Source organism: Canis lupus, chromosome 35 (genome assembly GCF_048164855.1).
Source record: "Canis lupus baileyi chromosome 35, mCanLup2.hap1, whole genome shotgun sequence".
Classification (NCBI taxonomy): domain Eukaryota; kingdom Metazoa; phylum Chordata; class Mammalia; order Carnivora; family Canidae; genus Canis; species Canis lupus.
In genome coordinates this window covers 12,809,114-12,831,564 of record NC_132872.1, presented here as the reverse complement: position 1 = coordinate 12,831,564, position 22,451 = coordinate 12,809,114, and the positions used below count along the sequence as shown (strand labels likewise).

Here is a 22,451-nt window from a genome sequence, read left to right as displayed (position 1 = left end):
TAGGAGTGTCCACATGTTTTCATGAATGGGTATGTTTCTACTTTCATAGGATAAGGTCAGTGTCTTTCATTAGAATCCCTAAGAGGTCTGTGTCTCCCTCCTCCTCCCAAATTGAGACCCATGAATTGAGGATCAGTATCTCTCTTTAGGCTGCTCTTAACCACTCTGACTAATCAGAGCCTCTGAAACTGGTGCTGCCTCATCCTGCATCTGATGCAGCGGGCCTAGTGGGCTGATACTTCCCATGTACTGAGGCTGATCGGATGCTAACTTATGTGATAAACTCAACAGTCTTAGCCAAAATGACAGCAGTTACCTTTCTGAAGAGAATGGTTTAAAAATAAAAAGAGGATTGAAAAGGAAGAGAGAAAAAAGAGAACAGGAATGTAGATGATAAAGTACTAATGTTGGCTGACACCTGGAGGAATGTAACAGAGCTAGATAGTTTGACAGTTGATGAGGCCAACCACAGGTTTTAGTCAGAGTGGATCCCCTTTGACGGTTAACACAGATCCATGGAAGAACTAGGAAACATCCTTTAATGTTTTTTGACTGTTAAGAATGAGACATTGTGGTATAAATTGAATTTAAAAATATAAACTTAATATGCACTTTTCTTTCTTTTTTTTTTTAACTTAATATGCACTTCTAATCTAGCCAACAAGATAGAGTTCACCTGAAAGCTCTGTAGTACTTCAAACTGGCAGTTGGCTTTTTTTTTTTTTTTAAGATTTTATTTATTTATTCATGAGAAACACAGAAAGAGGCAGAGACATAGGCAGAGAGAGAAGCAGGCTCCCTGCGGGGAGCCTGATGCAGGACTCGATCCCAGGACCCCGGGATCACCACCTGAGCCAAAGATTGATGCTCAGCCACTGAGCTACCCTGGTGCCCCAGCAGTTGGCTTTTCTTTCTTTGTTTTTCTCTCTCCCTTCATGACCCTCCCTCCCTTCCCTCTTTCCCTCCCTCTCTCGCCCCTCCCTCCCTTCCTTCCTTCCTTCCTTCCTTCCTTCCTTCCTTCCTTCCTTCCTTCCTTCCTTCCTTCCTTCCTTCCTTCCTTCCTTCCTTCCTTCCTTCCTCTCTCCCCCCTGCCTCACTCCTTTCTTCCTTCTTTCTTTCTGCTATACCATTCAGTTTTCCTAAGCTTCAAGAATGGTGAACAAGCGGGCAAAATTGTGAACTAGGAACACATTTGCCCCATGATCTTCAGGCCCATCCCCAAATCTGGACCAAGTCTCCATTCTTGTCGTCCTTCCACTCTCTTCACTCTACCAAAAAGTAAGCTTTATGCTTTGTCTCATGGATAGGAAGAGACTGATAATACCGGTAGGATTTTCAGGGCCAAAGGAAAAGTCCCAGGGAAGCTTTTTTACTAGGCTCTGGAGGCTGTCACAGTCTCCCTCAGAGCCCAGGCCTTTGGTTTGCTTGATTCCACACTCAGTCTGTTACCTCCAAGCAGGGACTAAGAAGTGCCTGACTATGCATCTAGCATTGTGAATACAATGATATGAAAGCAGTTGTTTTGGGGGTCACTTGAATTTTCACCAATTCATGAGTGAAGCATTTACTGAGAATACCCTTGTGTAAATGGATACAGAAGGCCATAGATGATCTGAAATCTAAAACAGTGGAAGAGGGCAGCGCGGGTGGCTCAGCAGTTTGGCACCACCTTCAGTCCAGGGTGTGATCCTGGAGACCCAGGATCGGGTCCCACGTCCGGCTCCCTGCATGGAGCCTGCTTCTCCCTCTGCCTGTGTCTCTGCCTCTCTCTCTCTCTATATATATATATCTCATGAATAAATAAATAAAATCTTTAAAAAATATAAAAAATAAAAAAAAAGTGGAAGAAATTCATCGGTAAGGACCTTTGACATTTGAAACGTATATTAATCAATCAGCTTCTCTCAGACCTCGTTGCCCAGGAAAAGCTGGTTCTACTCTTATCTTTGTGGACCCTGTGCAAATCATACCTGGAGCTCAGAATCAAAATTTAGATTCCATTTTTGCAACTATATGGAACCTCATGGTATGCTATTCTAAGTAAAATTTACTCCTTAGCCTCACTCAAATGTCGATTCCTTATTTTACTTCAAGGCTGATTTCTTTTTTATAGTTATGTATATTTTCCTATATATTCACTAATGTATTAAGTATTCTTTTAAGCCAACTGAAATCCCTTTAGTTATGAGGTAAGGATATAATCAAACAATCAAGAAGTAATTGAACATCAACTTTATGGAACCCATTCTAAATATAAGTTAAACCTTCAGCTTGGGGTATTATCAAGCTACATGCCTTATGAATTTCTACACTTTGAGCATCTGATTCCAGTGGCATAAAACACGGAATGTTCAAATACCTTCTTTATTCTCTTATAGTACAGCTTGTGAAAGCTAAGTTTTAACTCTGGGAACAAAGGCATTGGACAGCTATAATTCTAGACAACATTCTAAAAGACACCTATGCCCTCATTCTGAAGCTGAAATGAAATGGTTTCTTCTTGAGGAGAGAGGACCTGCTGGGACTAAGGAGGAAAGTCAATGAAATCTGAGGTTGATGCCTTTAAATCCTCTTATATCATAAACCTTTTGAGACACCTTTTAGGAGTTTGATTTTTTTTTTTTTTATAAAGCTCTTTCCTTACAAATTTAGCTGCTGCCCTATTGTAACCTTTTCTTTTGTTCACTAAATCTGGGGAACAAAAACACAGAGATGCTGCATCCGTGGGTGGGATACAAAAATGAACAAAAGGATCTACTTAAATTCACGGTGAAAGTATGCAGTTTGAACTTTGCTTTGGATAGGCCTTAAGAAGAATCTTTATATTCAAATGTACAGTTAATAAGTTCGGTCCTTTTTTTTTTCTGCTTGAAAAGAAATTATACATTTTAAAAGTGTTTATATAAAACCCAGCATCTTCTTACTTACTAGTCTGTTTTTCTTTTGATCTCTATACCATCGTATACTTATCTTAAAGGAAAAACAAAGTTTTATCTTTAGTGAGTTCAAAGATCAGCATAACTCCCAGGAATGACATTCCTTTGGGAAATATCAACTGGTTGTTAAAGTATGGTTAGGTAAGAAATTAATTTTTTTGACTTTGGGAAAACTTTTATCTGAACTTCAACGACTGAGAAAACAGAACCCCATAGCGTCGTTTTAAAAAAGCCTTTTTACTAAAATAATCACAGGGCTTCCCAATCCATAGAACTTCCTTTGGTCCTCTGTTGCTGCACTGTTTTGAGACTGCTTTTGAAGCAGATCTTCAGATTTACGTTCAAATGTTCTCTTTGCTTATGTCTTCCTAGAAAAAATAAGTTACTTCCAATGTGACAACTGGTTTTCAAGCATAGTTCTGTTTGTCAATAGAAGGGGCTACACTACTTCTCTATAGAGGGCATGGGCTTGAGCCATGATAGATCGTTTTACAGAAAAAAATGAAAGCCTTCTATCTCAAAGCAACAAGGAAGAGCCACGGAAAAAGGTAAATTTGTTTTTCTGGATTACTAGTGAAGTGAGAAGCACAGAGGTGGTTTGATGTGGGCTAGTTTAAGACAAGTAGCTGAAACTACATCTCAACAGCCTACCTAGGATGATCCATTATAAAGCCAAGCACAGGATTTCTTTAAGAAAGAATAAGATGTAAGTCCTTCTGGCTCATGCTAAGATGAAGAGCCTAGATAAATGTTGTTGGAACTCAAAAGCTTGGGAGACACTGGTTAAGTAAATTAAGCAGAAGGCATACTGTATAATTATTCTAATAAGGACTAAGATATTTCATTTTTATTTTATTTTTATTGTATTCTTTATGTGTTCTTTCATTAAATATTTTTATGTTATTTACATATCATAGGAAAAATGATATTAAGCTGTAAGAGCCTTCTATAGCTATAGGAAACATTCTAATGATCTCATCTTATGTCACTGGTTTGATCTCATTTTCTCATTTTCCCCCGAATAAAATCTCCGCACTAATATAAGGAATTGGACATCTTGCCATCCCTTGCATGTGTTGCATTTATCCATTTATTCTTAATTCTCTTCTCCTGTTGAATTTGTCCTGTGTTCTAAAATACTGTGCTTTCTGTACTTACTAACCCTTAGGTACCATTCGAGAACCCTATTCAAAGTTCTTCCATCTCTGTGGAGCCTTCTTTGATTACTGGAGTCCATCCTGAGTTCTCTCTTTTCTTAGTTCCAACTGGTTGATGAGGCAATAGATTGAAACATTAATTTCTTTTTTGGTCTCCACCCCCCCCCCCAACTGAATGAGAAGACTTTCCTAACAATACGGCAATTAAGAAAGGCTAAGGAAGTCGTGGCCTCAGAGTCTGACTCAGAAGCTAAGCCTTAAAGACAAAGCCCTGAGACAGAGGGCTTTGTTTTTGGAATCTAGGCCTTCTAAAGAGAATTAAGCTAGGCCCTTTCTAGGGAGAAGTGGGTGTGACTGGTGCCTTGGAATTAGACTGAGGTAGTCTGACGGGAGAAAAATACTCAACTACCCCTCAAATGGGGAAGGTAATAAAGTTTGAAGTCTCTGCTTATACACAACTGTAATCGGGGTAAGTTCTTGGTACATTTCTGGAGGCTGGACAGAAAAAGGCACTGCCTCTAGAGGAAAAGTGATGATTTGGGGGCAAGGACCACTGGGAGGGCATCTCTAAATACAGCTAATGCAGCAGTGACTAGTAGTCAGATGGACCCAGGTCTTGGTCCGGTAGACAACCAATGTGGATGATGGAGACCACTGTGGACTCAGGATCTGACGTCTCCCTTGAATTCACGAGTCCTGCACAAATCTGGGGAAGGGAGTGGAGCCTGAAGCTTCATGAAATTTCTAACTTCACGATAGCAGCCTCAGGTTAAATTTGCTTTAGAAATGCAAGGAAATGTTTTCTGCAACCGAATGCTGAGGAATAAATCCAAACATCTTATGCATGGACCACATAATTCAGTACATGATTGATTATTGTCTCTTTTCATTCACACTTATCTATGTCTACAAGAAGACTCCAAGCTTCCCGAAGGCTAGTACTTTATCTTGCTCTAACTATAGCTGCAACTACGAATTTTTGGAGCCTTCACACTACCTAACATTGAGTAGGTCCTAACTGAGTATCTGTTTGATCAAGTCTCCTTTGAACTGGCCAAACATGCTGACAATGTAGCTGGGAACTTCCGGCAGCATTTTTTCTCCGAGATATGTCTGCATGTTATAGTCCCAGGGGGTCTTTCTGTCTCTGAGGTTCTGGGTAATGCTCTTCTCCCTCTCCTTTACCATCTACTGTCTCTCATCAGGGAATAGCCATAGTTCTATTTCCAGTATGAATTTAAGGTCTAAGGCAGTTGGGTTTTGACGCATTCACTGAGTTTCTCACAAACTGTGCTCATTCAAGTATGGTTTCTGACACAGGTCTTACTGTCCTCATCTCCTGGATTCCATTTGACCCAAGAGACAGTTCATTAGGTCCTCCTGTCAGCTGAGGAGTCAGTGGAGCTCAGAGCAGAGCCATAACTTATAACCCAAAGTGAGAAGAGACGACCAATCTCTGATGTGACATAAAAATTGTTAGGCCAAACTCCCACCCCTCTTGCCTAATTTAGGGACGCTAAATTGCTTGCTCGCAGATGTTACAGAGATATCTACCAATCAGCTTTAATACCTGGGCATGCATTTTTGCATAAACAGTATCAGAGATTGTTTAGAATATTTTCACTTGGTGGCCACTGGGTGTCCTCATTTACAAAGTAAATAAGTAAATACACACTATTTACTGTAGGTCACCAGTGGGAATTAGACACTAGGTTTCTCTTTGGCCTTTCACATACTAGGTATAAATGTATTATTGAACTTACAACCAGGTCAGAAATTGGTACTGTTTATAAATGCTCAGGTAAAATTAGTAAGGTTTAGAACCAAAGTAACTTTTGCAAGTTCTACACAGAATTTATTTACAAGGCCATTTCTTCAACAGAGGGGACTGTGATCCAGCTTTTAGAATGAGCTCCTATTTGTTTGAAAATTGGCATGGGATTTTGACTATCTGCATAGAGAGCCAGGAGAGAGGGGCAGAGAAGGTCTTAATTTATTCTTCAAGAGAAAAGAGAACACCAAATATCTCCATGGGATATTTGTTAGATTCTGTTTTTATCTCAGTTTTTCTGAAAACCAATTAAAAATAATAATGAGAAAGATAAAATATGTTCTCTTCTTGGAAACCTAAAATAATGTGGAAAAAAACAGTACATTGAGTTGGGTCATATAATGACTATGAATCATTTCATATTTAAAGACAAAGAATTAAATTATTTCTTTGTAGACCAGTTATCCCACCTGTAAAATGAAGATCCTTATGCTTAACAGGGATGCAAATATAGAGGCACTTAGGGTTCCTGGGAAAAGAAACTGTAGACCCGACAGATTTTTAGGGTGGTACTAATATTCTAATTGTTGTTGAGTCACAGGTGTGTGTCTTGTCACTGATGGCAGACACAGAAAGTCCAGGCCAGACACATGCAGCCAATAAACATTTACTGATTCAACCACTCTAAGGCACCAAGCGTGATGCACTGCTAGGCTATCACTTTGTGCTCCCGTAAGTGATTTGTGCATGCCTAGGATTGTCAATGCTTCTAAACATACATTATATATATATATCCCTGATGAGATTCTTTCCCTGCAAGGCCAAAAGGATTTCCATCTCCCTACCCTGTAAATCCCTCAAACTTGATATAATAGAACTACTGCTAAACATATAACAATATTTGCCTTCAAACGTGGTGCTTAACTAACTAGTTAACCTTTTTATTTTTTTTAAAGATTTTATTTATTTATTCATGAGAGACACAGAGAGAGAGAGAGAGAGAGAGAGAGAGAGAGAAGCAGAGACACAGGCAGAGGGAGAAGCAGGCTCCATGCAGGGAGCCCGACCTGGGACTCGATCACGGGTCTCCAGGATCATGCCCTGGACCGAAGGTGGTGCTAAACCGCTGAGCCACCCAGGCTGCCCTAGCTAACCTTTTTCAAAAGCAAAGTTAACTTTACCATAATAATTTTTCCCTCTAGTGTATACCCTCAGCTTAATTATTGTTCCCTGGCATGTGATTTCAGTATATAGATCATCAATATCATTCTGTACCATAACCAATTCATACAGATAATATCAGGGAAACTAGGAAGCTGTGTGAACTATTCACTGCCTTTCAGAGATGTTCTCTGGTCTTATTTGACTTTGCTTTACAGCTTTTTTCCTGTTTTTAAAAGACCACCCGCCCATGACTCTAGTACAGCTGTCTGTAACTCTCAACCGTTGAAATGCGCAGCAATACACAATAGCCAGGTCACTTGCACCCTGAGATTCCACTAAAGGATCACAATGTGCTCCGAGTGTATGGAGAAGTATCTCATTTCTTCTAAAGATCCTTAAATTCCTGGGATTTATGGCATTTTCCAACTCTTTAATTAGTAGATTCATTTTTGAACTACGGTAACCCCAAAGACGCGTATCTGCGGAGCCCTCCCGATTGTGTTTTTCCCTAAGCTTTTACTCCTTTCAGTTTCCCCAGTTTGCTCCTTTAATTTCACTTTCAGAACTTCTTGAGGCTCAGTGGCTGAACACCACACAGGGCAGGTTTTATCTGATGTACCGGCGCCTGGTGTGGTCTAAGGCACACTGGTGTTTTGTTCTTGAAGTATAGGACTGAAGTTCTGAAACCTAGACTCCAACACAAAGGAGATCATTAGCTCGTTTTAAGTGTCTCTTTTCTTCCCTCCTGGCCCCCTCCTACTCACCCCAGTGCTTCCTTAGTCCTATGCACCGGCCACAGATGGCAACCATATTCCAACGCTGAGTATATACAAAATCGTGCCATGGAGAACAGAGTGGCTTCAAAGTTAGCTTTCTATTCGAGTGGGATGATGGAGACTCTGGAGGAGTGAACTCATCTCTCATTCATTTAATCCTCTATTCATTCAGCCAGGAGTTTGTTTTCCTACACATTCTTCTAGTGTCCAGCCAGTTGAGGGAGGATGGGTGTGAAGAACTCTCTCGAGGGCCCTTCCAGCAGGAGGGCACTGGGACTCTAAGCCAAGCTCTTGTTTCCCTGGGCCAGCTCTGCCTGCTGTTGATCGAATCACGCCAGCCCCGTGAGAGGAGCTGGGGAGCACTGTGTGGGGGGTGGGTTTCTCAAGAACGGCCTCCTTGCTAGACTGACAGCACAGGCGAGGATTAGACCAGGAAAAAGGGTGAAACAAGGAGGTGTGGGGTTGCAGGAAACTCTGCAGGATGGTACAGGAATGCGAGGTGGAAGTGGGAAAACCTTTCCTTTTTCTTGTTTCAAGGTTTGCTGGAGCTTTCGCCTAATCATCTGTTTGAGCATCTTGAAAATAAGTATCTATTTTCATGATATCTATCAAAAACAGGCACCAGATTATACTACAAAGTTGACCTTAACCCTGCCATATTGTTACTAGAATCAAAACATGTAGCAGCCTACAACCAACAGAAAACCATTCTGTTTTCCCAGCATAAAAACCAGAGGGTATCTATGATGCACTTTGCTTTACAGGTCTGCAGAAGAAAAAATCCAGGAAAAAAAATCACCTATACTTTCGCAAATGGGCAAAACGCTCACAAACGCGATCTCCCCTTGCTTTTGCCCTGTTCTTCCCCCATCACATTCATTCATGCATTTAGTCATTCAACAAATATTTGCTGAGCACCTACTACAGCCAAGCACTCTGCTAGGTGCTAAGGATCAAGCAGTGAACAAGAAAAGATTTCTGCCCTCACGAGTTCTTCCGCTTGGCCCAAATAAGCATTTAATAATTTAACTGCCAGCATGTCATTTGAGGAACGGGGATAATTTGTCTTACCTAGAATTTCTTCTGAATCTTTCTCAAACATATTTCTTGTAGGTCCAGACTCCTTCAACTAAGATGTTCTGTCTCCAATCTCGCTTTGTCTATTGTTATAGTGGGTCCTTTCTTGGCTACAATGTTGACAGTTCAGATTGCAACTGCTACTTTTTTCTTTTTCTTTTTCTCTTGGTGGGACTGCAACCCTGAGGGATTGTTACTTTTCAAGCTATACATATATTTTCTCTGTAAATACTGCGCCAGGTAATTTGTATCTTTGGATTCTGCTGGTTAGGTGTCAACATAGGATTTAAGGAATATCGCATATGAGATGCAGAAATTGCCACTCAGTACGTCATTATTTTAAAGCTCTGACTTGGGATTTATACGGACTTCATACATACAATCTAGGTTAAGCATTTGATCTGCACCTCTTTACTAAGAGGCCTGTGGTTCAAGTTCCATACCCATGTGTCCCTGGAATGCTATACTCAGCTGCAAAAGTGCTCCGGACTTAGGAAAAGCAAATGTCCACAATTATCTCCATTACCAAAAACGATGTGGGCACCACGGGACAGGAAAGGCTTACTGGGTACAATGAGCCAACAGGTCTTAACTGAATTTCTTAAGATTATATACATTATTTCGACTCCTGCAAACGGCTTCGGAACAGAAGAAGGTAAGCGAGCTGGGTGATTCAGAGCAATCCTCCTCTGCAGTGAAACACATTTGCTCTTCTAACTTTGCCTCTATTTTCAATTATTTCAAAACACTCTGAAGCCATCAGGCAGACTGGCTTTCAAAAAGCTGAAAGATGAGTTTCTTTAGTTGTAAGGATGTCTCTTTGGAGAGGGCCCTGGGATGCAGCAGCACAGCCTTTTGCCCGTCGTGAGGAACTGCTGTTTTGGCCTCTTCGGGTATTGGTGCTGGCAGGGGCTTCTGATGAAAGAAGGATGCCTAGCAGGGGCGGGTACAGGTGCTACCACGGGGCCTGAGCTAAGACAGCACACAGATCTGTTCCCCATAACTTGAAAACCTCTCACTGACTGGAACACACTTGAAGACAAGAAAGGAATTAATAGGCCAATACTATCCCACTGTCGCAGCATATAAATAATACTCTAAACCTTCCTTATACCAAGAAGAAAAGATTCAAAGTTTTTTTTTTTAACTTGTTTGAGCTGCAGTTTCCTTATCAGTAAAATGGAACGTTTTGTAAGAATGATAGCATGTACTTGATACACGGTGGATGCTTAGTAAATATTAGTCCTCTTCCACTTTTAGGGAAAAAATCCCACACCAAGACAAACAAAGGCATGAAAGAAGGCAAAAAGAAAATGGAGAGGCTTCCCAGTCGACCTGGTCCTGAATCTGAGAAGGGGCCAAGAGAGGGCCATCCTTTAGGCTTTTCCTGAGGTGAGGAGGGCGACTGCCCCACACGTTCTCCTCCAGATCCAGACCTCTTCCCAGTCATTCTCAGGGGCAAGGATGCGGGCCCTGCTACTACCATATACATCATTTATGTTGCATCAATTTTAGTACATGTTTACTTAATAATGTAAAACATTTAAACTAGAGCTAATGCTCAAATTCACTGTATGTTGGCCATCTTTCTGGTGCTGTTTTAGGAGCTTTACATATAGCATTCCATCTAATTCTTGTAATAACCCCATGAGATGGGTACTATTTGCATTCTCATTATGCACATGAGGAAATGGAAATATAGGGAGGTTAAGTAGATACGCAAAATGCATTCACAGGCTGGAGTTCACGTTAAAAAGAGCGCATACACAGGCATGCATGTGTGGGTATCTTCTTAGGAGGTTCATAGACTGAGAGGAAGGCCCAGTCATTGTACCATAATACCAAGCCTCCAGGTCAACATCTCCTCTCCTGGAGGGGTCCCTCTTCTGGAAGGAAAGAATAGCCTCTGCATGACGCCTCTGCCTGTATCACTGCCCAAGGAGGTCAGCTTAGAGTGCCTCTCAGTGTGTTAACCCAGGACTACTGTCTACTTGAGAAGCCCAAGATCCAACTACTCCTCTGAGACCCTCAGGAACAAAATGGAATAGACCAGATTTCCAGGAGTTTCCTTAAAAAACCCCAAACCACCCCATCCTGCATGCAGAAACCTACAGCTTTCCCTGACAAAAGGCTATGCATCCTTTCACTTGGAGTTAACATTTAATGGTTAAAGTCTAGAATTGGCATGTGTATTATAATACACATTCTGTAAAGACACAGAATTATGCTCTGTAGCTCAAATGCGTGTACACTGTTCTTCTGTTGTCTCCTTTATATCTAAGTACCCAGTTGAGATACAAGGCAAATATTATACAGAAAAGAAAATGATATGAAAAAAATTAATGACAAAGTTCACTTCACTTCTCGCAATTTTTCATGTGGTATTCTTCATGGCACACCAAGCACTCTTAAAAATTATGTATGCCCCGGGGATCCCTGGGTGGCTCAGTGGTTTACTGCTTGCCTTTGGCCCATGGCGCGATCCTGGAGACCCGGGATCAAGTCCCATGTCGGGCTCCCTGCATGGAGCCTGCTTCTCCCTCTGCCTGTGTCTCTGCCTCTCTCTCTCTCTCTCTCTCTCTCATGAATAAATAAATAAATAAATAAATAAATAAATCTTTTAAAAAATTATGTATGCCTGGTTAAACACTGCACGAGATCTTGGTATAAAACTGATAACATGAACCTAGTTAAAAACACTGAAGGTAAATGAGGAGGAAGAAATTCTTTTTTTGGAGTTGGAGAGGAAAGGGAAAACTCAAGGTCCATTTTGGCATCAACTATGAATTTGTTCTTCCTTGTGAAATGATAAAGACTCATATTCACAGTTCTTCCAGGTGGTTGTTTATGTAATTTCTCGTAGTAATAAATTAACTGTCTTATGTGTTTTAGAGGTAATTTAATAGCAGAGGAAAGTAACACTTGATTTAGCTGGTTCTAGAACACCATCTTGAAGTAGAAGTAATTGCAGATACTGTGTCCAAGTGACAGTGGCCTTAGGGATGTCTTCAACCATCAGAGAGAACAATACAGGCCAAGTAAAAAGTTAAAAAATACTTCCACAAAATAATGAACTTGCCGATGTCTTGTGAAAATAAAGAAGTACGCGAGAACAACACATAAGTTTGTTACTGGTAATACAGAGCTACTTGAACCTATCACAAAAAGAATTTCTTAGAATGTGACATTTCAAAAAGATTATGCTTTAAGAGAACTAGTTTTTTAAAATTTTAAGGAAAGTTTTAGTACTCAAAGGATATGGTACCTGTCCTCTGGCTAATGCTTAGAGATTACTAAGGGTGAGAGAATATTTGAGAAGGCATCCAAAGAAGCCGTGCACAATTCTTACAGAGCATTAGTTCTTATTAGCTAAAGGGAAGAGAAAGCCATGCTGGAGAGGAGTAGAGAAAAAAACTAATATGATACAGTTACTGATTTGTTCGGCTTGGGTAGTGACTTCACATTTCTTTTTTAATATATTTATCATTCCAATTGTGGTGTACACAGAGGATCTAATTCTCTCTCACCTCGCCTATTTAATTGCAGTCTCCCCTAACACTGGTTTCTATTCTTCAGTCTATAAATGGGCTTGAGACTCTTATATCATAAAAATATTCCCTACCCTGCTTTTGTATTACCTGTTCATTATTTCTTTGCAAAGTATTAAACTTCTTTAAAAAGTAGTGCAGAGTTCTTTCTTTCTCATTTATCTTCTCTTTGCTCTTGAATCCACCACCCCCCCTTTTTAAGAGATTTTATTTATTTTTTTGAAAGAGGGAGATAGAGAGATTGCAAGAGAGCACAAGAGCTGGAGGGAGAGAGAAGTAGGCTGCCCATCAAGCAGGGAGCCCGATGTGGGGCCCCATCTCAGGACTTTGGGATCCTGACCAAAGCCAAAGGCAGGTACCTTAACCAGGCCACCCAGGTGACCCTTGAACCCGCTTTTATGGTGTTTTGTGATGCATCAGACTCTGCTCTCTTAACAGCTGCCAGGAAGCTACCAGGCCTTGGTGTCTGCAGCATCCAATGCTGCTGACCCTTCTCCTCCCTGAGAGTCTTTGTGTACTATCCTGGTGTTCGTTCTGTATCTCAGACTTTCTTTTCTTCTCCTTTGCTGTTCCTCATTCTTTCTTATCACTCACTGTAGGTATTCTATTTTCCTTTTTTTTTTTTCTCTCAACAATGTCTTCTTTGAATCTACTCCCTATTCATGGCGTCAAGTTTGGCTTCTTGGTGAAAGCATTCACTAGCCCTAATTTCAAATCTTCCTGCTGTACTCCACTACCCTATTTGTGACCCTGAGTTAATTGTCTCCGTTGGGTCTACCCTGGTGTCTCATTCTCAGGGTTGTTTAAAACTGAACCATATTCTACTCTTCTGAACATTTCCTTTTTTTCTCCTCTTTTTGATAACTTGGAGTTATCTCTGATGATCTCCTCTCTCTTAACTAACAGTCAGTTCCTAGAGCTGTCCACTCTCATCTACAAAGTCTGTTGAACCTGCCTCATCCCTAGCCCCCTTCAGGGTACCCAAAGTCTGAACGACTGACAAAGCTTCCCTGGCTCTCTCCTGCTCCCAGCCACCCCTTCGCATGTCCATGTACCCTCCACACCATTGCTGCTAAATTAAAGCTTCCTACAGCAAAGTCTTGAGCATGGCAACCCCTACTTAAAACCCGTCCACAACTCTACACCAGAATGCAAACTCCTTATCCCTTACCCTCATGCTTTACTTCCAAAGAAATCCTATTCCTTTTTCAAGAGAGCTCAAATGGAACCTTTCCTGATAAACTGGATATTACCACAAACCAGATTATAATGTATTTTATGCACTTTCCCACTTCTATCTCAGATAATGGTGATCTGAGGACACACACTAAGTTTTAAGATTCTTGGTGGCAGGGTCTGGTTGTCTCCACCTTTGTATCCCCCAAAGAACTCCATGTAGGGCCAGGCATGAATCAATGCTGCAGTGCAACCAGGTGTATAGGACGTATCTTGAAGCAACTACTCCACGGGGTAGTTGTTTGTGAAAGTATCTGATCTTGTCTACGAGACTCCAAGCCTCTGTACATAGGGCTTCGGTGTATAAAACTGCATCCTGCACAAGACCTCCACATTGAAAGCATTTAGTAAATAAATAGATGACTAGTCCTGACTCTCTTTCTGCTCAGAAAACGTTAAGTTCTCCTTGAAGCCGACTGGGTAGCAGGCAGCACAGTACAGTGGGAGAAGGAGTAGGGTTCTGTTTTTGGCTCTTCAACTCACTATGTGGAAACCTTTTGGTAAGACACTTGCTATCTATGGGCCTCAGTTTCCTCAACCAAACAATAGTGGATTTAGATCAGGTAACCTTTCATCTCTTCCAGTGCTGATAAAAAGTACTCACTGGTACACATTCCCTAGAAAGAACAAAGGATACAGAGGCAGGAGAAAAGCCAAAGTGCTTATTCAGCTGATGAGTTAACAAGGGGGTTGGGTTGACTATGGTACTTGACACGATTGGTGGAAGGATTTGACTTGAAATTTCTTGAAGCGAGGATTTCCTAGAATCCTCAGGCATGCTCTCATTTGATCTGAAACGATCCCTCTCTGAGGCAATTTTGGTTTTTTAAGTCAGGATGTGAGAAGCCCTGACAGTTATGGAGGAACACTAATTTTATATAATGAAATTGGCCATGAGTGGAGGAAACGCATAGGAAACTGTCACTAGCAGCTGCAGATAAGAATTACAGACGTATTCTAGCAAGATATGGGATGGCGAGATGAAGAACAGAGCCCTGAAAATCAGCAGTCGGTCTTAACAATTATATGTGGACAATTATAGGCACCTTCATGCAATATTTGGGAGAGCAATCCGGCATGGAGTAACTTGAGGCAATGGGTCACGAGACCAGATGTGCCAGGGGAACTGAGAGGATTGCATAAAAGGACAGATTGCTAGAACCTGGGGAGACCACCAGTCTCCAAGTGACGGAGTTCCAATGTGACACACAGGTGACTCTGTGGCTCCAAGAATGAACACTTCTCAATAGGAAAAGTTATTTTGAAATCTGCTCATCAATAAATTATTACTAGGTCCCTCAACACTTTCCTACATCTACTGATTATAGGAAAGAGGGCACTTTTACCTATTAGAAAATAAATGAGTGTCTTGCTTTATTTTTTATATGGAAAGGAAATGTCTCTAGAAAGGATGTGCAATTCAGCCCAGTTGAATTTTAATGACAGGCAATGTTACTGAAATATAAACTGCCCTATGGGTTTATATAAAAATGAAGTGAAGCCTGAGAAAGTCTGAGTATTGTAACTGAAATGCTCTGTTTTCTGAAAACATCATGCTTGTTTTGTTTGTTTGTTTTGTCTCTGTGGCTTTGCTTCTGTTCCTTTTGCCTGGAATGCCATTCCCTCCTTCTTTTACTTTGCACACACTTGCTCTTTCATGATCTAGGTCTAATGGCCCCTTTCCACTCCTTCAGGCCCCCTCCTCAAAAACTCTCTAACACTGCATTTGTACCTACCCCTGGATGAGTTTATAGTTTTAGCCAGTCCTTGGGGCACACTGAGCTCCTAAAGTGGGGAGATGGCATCTTGTTGGTTGGTGTCTTCACCCCTAGCCCTCACTGAGGACTTGGCATAGAAGCAGGGGCACAATAGCATTTGATGAACGACTAAATGAAGGACTGTGCGCATGAATGAGGTAAAGGGCTACTAGAAATTACTGCATTCAGTGACCACGGAAGACACCAAGTTAAATTAGCAGCATAGGGAGAGAACAGGTTTGACTAAAAGGAGGCACACTTTTTTACCAAGAGGTAGACTGTGACATGAAACTTCAAGGAAGAGACTTTTAACACGAAATGTGTCCCCGGGCATTCTAAGTAGAGACTCTAGGAATTACAGCAAATAAAAACATCAGCTGGCCTTCTGATGCATAAGCACTGGTCCAAGCACCAAGACCTCTAAATAAGAGGGTATCAAAGATAATAAATGTAATTCCAAAGAGATTCTGTATCAATTAACTCAGAGGCAGAAAGGTGACTGTTTATAAAGGGAAAGACTATCTCTAAAAGAAATGAACCCACACTTAATAAGTAAGAGGTTTACTTGGCTAATGATGTAGCAGAAAGATAGGTATGAAAAGGTAAATATGTAATTCTTTATGGGAAGTAGAATACAGAGGGATGTAGGGCACTCTGGGGCTAACGAGAACACTTAGTTATTATCAAAGACGTTCTATTTGACTGTTTAACTGATATGGAATCCAGTAGAAAATTAATAGCAAAGCCATAGGATAATAGCTCTCTGTGGTTGCTCATTCCATCCCAGTTTGATTATATTTCTTCTGCAAATTAGTGTGACCCCAAAATTGTTTTCAGGGTTGTCCAACTTGTCCTAAATTCCATAAATAAACTCTTTCAGAGGATGCTGTTTTTTGCCATGTCTCTATTACGGTTCTTCACAGATGGACCATTTTTGTCCTTTCAAAGCCTAAGAATAACTCTCTCAGTTATCAAGACATACCCAAATCCAGTTCAGCTGCTCCTGTGGGATTCCAGTTAGTTTAGACACATCTGCTGAGATACATGCATTTGAATCCAAATGAAGCTTTTGTTTGATTATACATTTTGAACATTTATGGAGGGTTTTTGGGGGCCAAAATGTTTTTCATTTTTTGGCACTCCAAACAGAGATCTTCGGTTATAAACACTGCCTTCTGAGCACCTCTAGCCGAAATCCAATCTTTTCATGTGAACAGGTGCCTCAGGAAGTTTTTGGAAGGGTTTACACTGCATCAGCTTTCTGATTGGAAACTTTCTGAATGCACAGTCAGATTTGCCAAGGAGACCTTCAAACTTGCTTGAGCAGTTTTCACTCATACAGACATACATTCACACATAACAGACAGCCCACGTAAAAGCAACTCAGAGCCCTGTAAAACTCAAGTGTCTTTCTTAAAGGTTAAATACCAGACGCAACCAAACTGAACAAAAAGGAATGTGTGACTGGAGAGAGAATGAACCAATAGCGAGAACAGAGGCTCAAACTCTTCCCGAGTGTTTTCCCCTTAAAGCATTACTGGAGAGTTTTTTTTTTTTTTTTTTTTTACTGGAGAGTTTAAGCCACATACCCTCTCTCGCCCAGTTTCGAACGCATGCCCAGAGCATCTGGGATTTTGAACACTGTACCTTTAGGGGATTGCTGCCCATCCCTTTTACTCCCAAACTTGTTCAAACATTTATTTTGAAACACCTCCTTCTCCAACACAAACGGGCCAACCAGATTCAAATCCAGGAAGAGCAAATACCTCTACTCTCTAAAACGGGTTTTTTGACAAAGCCCTTATTTTACCTGGTTCCTTACAAGGTTTCTTTTCCAGTTTGAACATAAACTGAAAAGTGGAGGCAGAGTAAAATAACTTTTTGAGCCGTCAGCCTGAAAAGTTATTATGGAGTAAAATCACTCCCCCATTGGGCATGCCCGGAATTCAGGGGGGAAATTTGCTTTCAAGTTGTTCTTACAGCCCTGGACCAGATGCTCTAAGGTGGCCAGAAACCTTTGTCTACACCCACTTAGCAGATTTCTGGCTCTCTATCAGGGACTAAGAGGTTTATTTGCAGAAATGAATCATTTCCTTCAAAATATCCTTTACCCTATTTACATGCTTGCATATTCCTTCCATTTTGTTTTCCCCCTACAGCTTTACTAAGGGAATTAATTATCTTGAAGAACAGGAACATACAGTAAGTACATCTGAGATACAGGATGAGGCACAGTATGTCATCTATTAGGCCTGGCTAAGACCAGCAGCTGATGCTAAATGGGAAGGAACATGCACCAAATGTTTTTTAATCACAAAGTTAGTAATTAATTGCTCTTTAAAATACATTTTATGCTTCTTTCTGTCTGTGTACATGAAATGCACATTTATTACATGCCAAAAATTACAACATTATGGTTTAAATGTGACTGGCACGGAAGTCCGGAAATCAGAGTTAACGTTCCCACGGCAACTTTAATTCTGTCCGTGTGCACATGTAGGGCCGTAACAGTCTTCCGCTCCAGGATAATACGTATAGATGGTCTGGGAAGGGAAGCTAAAGGCCCATATCCTCAACTGTAGTTACAGGAAAAAAACAAAGGGTGAAAACCGTGCTCCTTTCCACATATGTGGATAGAAAACAATGTCACCACGCCTGGTGTTGTGTAATCAGGGAGTGAAAGAATCTGCTGTGGTGCTGGCACTCAAGGGGACAGTTTCTGTTGCTGTGGGAACCTGAACTTTGCATTTCCTGACTTTGGGGTAATTAAAATGTCAGCCTTAATGTGGCATTAATGGAGTTTGCCATAAAAAATCCTCTTTCTTGTGTTCTCTAAAAAATTGCTTAAAAGTTCAAACTGAACCAAGTGTACTAAAAATTGTAAACTCGAGGACTTGGCCTGGTGGGGGGTGGGTGGGATGGGGGGAGCCAAGGGTTGGGAGGGGAAAGACCCACGAAGGTAGAAGGCCAGAGAAAAGAAGGGCCCGGCCGTCTCCTCGACAGAGCTCAGCCCCAGCAGAGTCATGCTATACCTACAGAGCTAAAGTTAAACCCACCCACACAACAGTTTGGTAATGTGTAAAGGTTAAATTAAAAATAAATAAAAACTGTTAATGCATAAGTGCGCCTTGGCAAGGACACAAAAAAATGAGACAGCCTGCTGAGGCCAGTGCAAAACACTGGAAGGTAAGTAACCACGGACGACGTCAGCTTCCAACAAAAAAAAGACACCAGAATAGGTGCATCTACAGCCCAAGGTAGGGAGCACTGCCAAAGGAGGGGCAAAGAGAACCACTTCTCCCTTCTATGGGAGCCTTATTTGGGGGAAAACAAAATGGGAGAAGCACGCAAGTCAAAGTTCTGGTCGGGTCTGTCACATGTATGACTGTGACGTGCTACAGCTTGATAGTTGTCAAGATAGAGAGGGCTTCGTCTGCTCTGCTGACTTGGTTTAGGCCTGTTGACGCGTTTGAAGAGAGAGCTTGGCTCAGCTCATCCTCAGCCTGTTCCTCGGCAGGGAACGGTTCTGTCAAACACCTAGGGCTTTTGGACCCTCTGCATTCCAAAAGTCATCTCAACGCTTTGTGCCTTGCGTTCTCACCATCTGAGTTTGCTTGGAAATGGTGGAGAGGCGACAAGCTCGGAGGTCATGGGGGAATGTCGCCAAGAGGTCACTTAGTGGGTGCACTGCGAAGCAGCACACAGTTCCGTAGCAGTATTAACCTCATCATCTCACAAAGGGAAGCATTTCTCAGCCATATTCCTTCTTGTTTTGAATATTACTGGGATCTTCTGTAAAATGTGAAGTGGCTCAGCAGGTTAAATAGCCAACTGAGAATTTTAGGGATCAGAAGTGTCTACAACATTGGCCTGGGTCCTTCGGGTACGACAGCAGTACATCTTACCCACCCTGCCCCGGGTCGGAGGCAGAGCTGGCTCTTCCTTTGTGGGGATGGTGACCCATTGTGTTTTAGAACTCACTAACCAATATGAGTAGCTGCACATTTGCAAGGATGCCATTTATGGGCCTGGAACAGAGCATGCAGCCTGCTCCCTGGGAGAGCAATTCCATAAACATCCCTGGGTGTCTGAAGGAGTTAAGTGCCAAGCAAGTCATTCATCTACAGAAGTGTCAATTTTCTCAGTCTTCTCCTCCGTAAATTGGGAAGAATTATAATGATTGTCAGGAAATGGGCATTAGAGCATGACTAAGAATAATTTTGCTAAACACATAACAAATAAAAAGGTGCTATAAAAATTCAGGCACTTGTGAAAGCTTGGAACACCACACACTGGTGGAATGTTTCTGAAGTTAAAGAGACTAACAAGTCAAGGGCACTATTTTTAAATGCCCCAAATCTGTTAGTTCTAAATAGGAACTGAATATTTTACCTTAAAGAAATTAGGCTTTTAAATTAATCTATGGTACGAATGACATTTGAAAGAAAAAAAAAAAACAAAAAAACCTTCTTGAATGCAAGAAGAGCATCCAAAAAATTTAACAGCTTAAAATAAACCTCTTTCCTGTCTTCTCTCAAGCAATCTCCAAATGGACAGATTTCTGTGAATCTTTCCTAAAAACAATTTTCTTCTAAGTGTAGGCTCAAATCAGGACAAACTACAATCCAAATATATTTGGAGAAAAGTCTAATCAATTTAAACAACAGGTCAGAAGGGAGAAGACTTACACATCTTAATGGCAAAATCAGAATGACGTTCTAAGCAGCTGGAGATTAGGTGACTCCTCCCTATTTGTTCTCCTTCCAAGCACGTTCAGACACCTCACTGTGAGCTCAGATCTACGGGCTCCCTCAGGGTCACCAAGGAGCTGTACGGCAGTGTCATGCTCATACAGTTTCTTGTACGTATTCCACGCTAATGCCAAGACCTGGCTGGAGGATGCTTATGATAAAGTACAATAAATGAAGCCGGGCGCCTTCTCTATTCCGCAAAACATTCATTTTACTGCAACAGGGGATTTCTGGGCTAAGGCCATTCTATGTAATCTTCCCCATAAGGTGTGGCAGAGAGCCAGGCAATGAAGGTCGGCATGCAGGAGCTCCAGGCCCTTCTCCACAGGAACGGGCTACCTTCCTGGTAGGTAGGGACAGTGTGCACATGTCTACGGGCACCGTGCCATGCTATTTTCCAATTCTTCCTGTAATTACTATTAGGCTGGAGACTGCCAGGCAAGAAGGGCCAAGGATGTTATTATTACGATGGGCCACAGAACATAGTCCTTGCTTCTGATCCCCAGGTTTCTCCAGAGAAGCAGCAACTTGGTACAAATCACACGGGCTCTAGAGATTGGGATCTCATTCTTTCTCGTTTAATTTTCTAGTAGTGATAGCTGGGGCAGGGTCTCAGCCCAGCCACCATGTAGGATGAGCTCCTTTCACCCCAACTTCAACCCCCGGGTTTTATCCCTTTACTCAAGACACTAATTATGATGAAGCAAGTAGGGAAGGGAATCTCCCAGAAGCATCCATTTCTTGCCCACTTTGCAGAGTTTTCCATTTGTTTTGTCAGAAAAATAACAAAAGGAAATTTAGATTCTCATTTCTTAATTAATAATGCTTGTGTTCATGGACAGGATAAATGGAGCTCTTTTCTGAAAACAAACTGTCTTGGTCTTACTCTTCTTCCTTCTAAAGAAGAACATGCCAGCTCTTTGCCTGTTACTAGACATCCTTTATGGAGATCACTTCAGAATACTTGTTGGGTATCTTAAGACCAAAAGGAATATTCTTTCTGATTGGGCCCCAAAATTATTCTATTCCTTTCCATTGTCAACACACATGTTCCTTTCTCTTTGAAGTATTGGGTTACACTTCAAAAAGAGAAAAGCTCCTAAACATGATTTATCAACTTTCTTAAAATAGAATTTGAAGAAGTGACTCCCAGATTAGTGGGAAGACAGCAAAAATAAACAGCAATGGAGTGATTTCAATAGCGACGATCTCATTAAGCTGCCCATTTCCAAATTTAGCCCGTAGGCAGTTTTTTTAATTAAAAAATATTTTTAACCTGAATTCTTATTGGCTACGTGAAGTCTGGGTGGATTCTGAATTCTTGGAAGCCATTCTCTTTTCTTCTGTAAATTTATGCTATCCTTTAACCACTTCAAAATAAATTAAAAACTGGAAGGACGGAAATTCAGCCAAGCCAAATGAGACTCCAATAACTAATGCAAAGCTGACTTGTATTATGTAATTTCAAAATGGATGTTTCCTGTGTCTAACTGGCTTTTTGAGGTCCATATTTGGTGGTTCAGTTTAGTCATGGTGGAAGTGCTGTTATTCAGATCGAGGGGACAAAGGAATAATTAGAAAACAGTAACCTAACTTTTTTTTTTTTTTTTTTTTTTTGAGTGAATGTTATGAAAGAAAATGTGGTCCATCTAATCAGTCAGCCTTTTGAGGTCAAGTGGCTGGACACTTGGTTTTAAAATACACGCTAGTTTGAAAATATAGACGGTTGGCTGAATCAAAATGGAGGCAAGTTCCTTTTGACTACTCTAGAAGACCAAACGGAAATGGCTTGTTCGGAACGCAAAAAAGCCAGAACCCGGGGGAGAAGCACGCTCCAAGTGCCGCGAAGACACCATCACCTTACTGGTGTACTCACAATCAGATGACCCGGTGTGAGCGTGAGAGTTTGTCAGTGAATGTGTTGAGTGGATGAGGGCTGGGTCTGGAGACAAAACAGCTTCAAAGTTCAGGCAGGGAAGGCCCGGCTTGGCGCTGGATCCACCCGGCTGAGTAATCTCATTCTCCTCAGATGCCTTCTGGTTTTCAGCTGTCTTGGGTTTCTTCCTGAAAATAAACAAAGGGCCCTTTGAAGGAACTGACTGCATATTTGGGAAAAGGCATTTTTAGAATCTGTTAAAGATAACTTGATTTTTTTTTTCTGAGGGGGGATGGGAGGGAGTCCAGTATGTCCCTTGTTTTAAAACAAGCTGATTCTTGTTTTTTTCCCTCCAGTAATGGCCTAACTGGGAACACATGAAAGCATATGGGCCAAGCAAAC

At 41.3% G+C, this 22,451-nt stretch overlaps 1 protein-coding gene across 13 annotated transcripts in view; it reads right to left on the bottom strand.

Annotated features, from left to right (window-relative positions):
* ZBTB20 (zinc finger and BTB domain containing 20) overlaps window positions 1-22,451 on the bottom strand; it is a 433,101-nt gene that overhangs the window by 43,718 nt on the left and 366,932 nt on the right. For 11 of the 13 annotated variants that reach the window (XM_072812465.1, XM_072812468.1, XM_072812466.1 and 8 more), the window contains one exon: window positions 22,050-22,237. In XM_072812465.1, the coding sequence (XP_072668566.1) occupies window positions 22,050-22,237 (188 nt within the window). Of the gene's footprint in view, window positions 1-7,792; window positions 8,814-8,875; window positions 22,238-22,451 lie in introns of those variants that run through there. The other 2 variants (XM_072812474.1, XM_072812472.1) reach the window with 2 other exon arrangements.